The following is a 1467-nucleotide window of genomic DNA, read 5'->3' on the forward strand; positions in this document are numbered from 1 at the left end:
GCACTATACACACATGCCTTACCAGCACCTTACTCTTCATACGGCGGTCCTTACCACTTTCCTGCCGAATATCCCTTATGCCGAATTTCCGCTAGACAATGAAATGACAAGGAATGTATTTATGCCATTTAAAAAAAAATGCCATGTGGAAATAAACTTTATGTCTATTTTTTAAATGTAATGATACGATTATTTTTTAATGCCCGACGTTATCATTTGTCATTTTTGCCATTTAATGCCTAGTGGAAATCCAGCATTACTTTAACAAAGTCGTGGCCGCGTTATGTAAGTTGGAATTTACCTCGTAATATGCTTAACTATATTCCCAGTGGGTTACTCGACGTGATAAGTTTGAAAAAATCTTAGGGACTCTAAAAAAATAAAAAAACCCCTTAGTTACTGGCACTGCTAGTTATATATATGAATATATATTCGTGAGTTATGATATTTCTTTAGAAATAAAACCTGTTTTTAAAAAAGTCCTTCCAGTTTTTCCAAAATTTTCCTTTTTTCCGGCAATTTTTCTGCGTATAAAAAACCCTATTTGAGTGACTGCGAATCATTAAAAACTAAAAATAGTCAAATAAGTGTAGCCGCTCTCAAGAAAAACCAAACAAACAAAAATATTGGAATAATACTCAAAATTAAAATATATTTTAGCGTATACATATAAAATATTTTATTTCTTAATATATATAAAAACACACAAACTTTAAAGTCTTCTTATAAACGAACATGCGTTTGCGATGCGAAATATCTAGCCAATACTTAATAATTCTATGCAAATGCGCACTACCAACGTCAACTCAATAGCGGGGTGGCATGTTTTGCATAAAGTATTGCATTTGTTGTGGTTGGTGCTGGCCCATATTTGCAGCCATATGCTGCTGTTGGTGTTGTTGTTGTTGTTGCTGCTGCTGCGCCATTAAATTGTAATTAGCCATTTGTGGATGATTACCAGGCGCGTTGCCACCTCCTGCAGCACCACTGCCACTGCCCACTGCAACCATTGGTACATTTTGTTGGGATTGTTGTTGCTGTTGCTGGTGTTGTTGTGACTGTTGCTGTTGTGAGGGCTGTTGCTGCTGCTGCGGTTGAGCATTGCCCCCTGCCTGCATTTGCACCTGTTGCTGTTGCTGGCTCTGGGCGTTCACCATATTCGCCTTTTGCTGCTGTTGTTGTTGAAGTTGCTGCTGTTGCTGCGCTTGCTGCGCTTGCTGTTGTACGGCAGCAGCTAACTGTTGCTGAGTTGGTGGTGGATGTTGCTGCTGTTGTTGCTGTTGCTGTTGTACAAGTGGCAAATTGAGGCTAAAAGGGCGAAAAAGGACGTTTTTTGCATGAATTACGAAAATTAATGTCTTTTAAAATGTATAAGCTTATGGTTTACTTCTTATCCGTGTTAATGTCTTCGATATTTAAACGCGTTATAAAACGCAGGCGCAGTTGCAAAGCAGGTCGAAGACGCTT

At 38.6% G+C, this 1467-nt stretch overlaps 1 protein-coding gene across 1 annotated transcript; it reads right to left on the reverse strand.

The window, feature by feature from the left end:
• Positions 1–696: 696 nt before the first annotated feature.
• Positions 697–1461, reverse strand: LOC118756002 (nuclear transcription factor Y subunit beta-like). Its single transcript, XM_036490792.1, has 2 exons — positions 1388–1461; positions 697–1308 (listed from the first exon to the last, which is right to left on the reverse strand). Exon 2 carries the CDS (start codon positions 1155–1157, stop codon positions 807–809), a length of 351 nt encoding a protein of 116 aa, XP_036346685.1. The 5' UTR covers positions 1158–1308; positions 1388–1461; the 3' UTR covers positions 697–806.
• Positions 1462–1467: the final 6 nt, after the last annotated feature.

The sequence above is a fragment of the Rhagoletis pomonella genome, unplaced genomic scaffold (assembly GCF_013731165.1).
Source record: "Rhagoletis pomonella isolate Grant_MI unplaced genomic scaffold, Rhpom_1.0 Rhpom_scaffold_08287, whole genome shotgun sequence".
Classification (NCBI taxonomy): domain Eukaryota; kingdom Metazoa; phylum Arthropoda; class Insecta; order Diptera; family Tephritidae; genus Rhagoletis; species Rhagoletis pomonella.

What these genes read in the sequence shown, in the direction of transcription:
- LOC118756002 (XM_036490792.1), bottom strand. Translation starts at nt 1,157, where the DNA reads ATGGTGAACGCCCAGAGCCAGCAACAGCAACAGGTGCAAATGCAGGCA.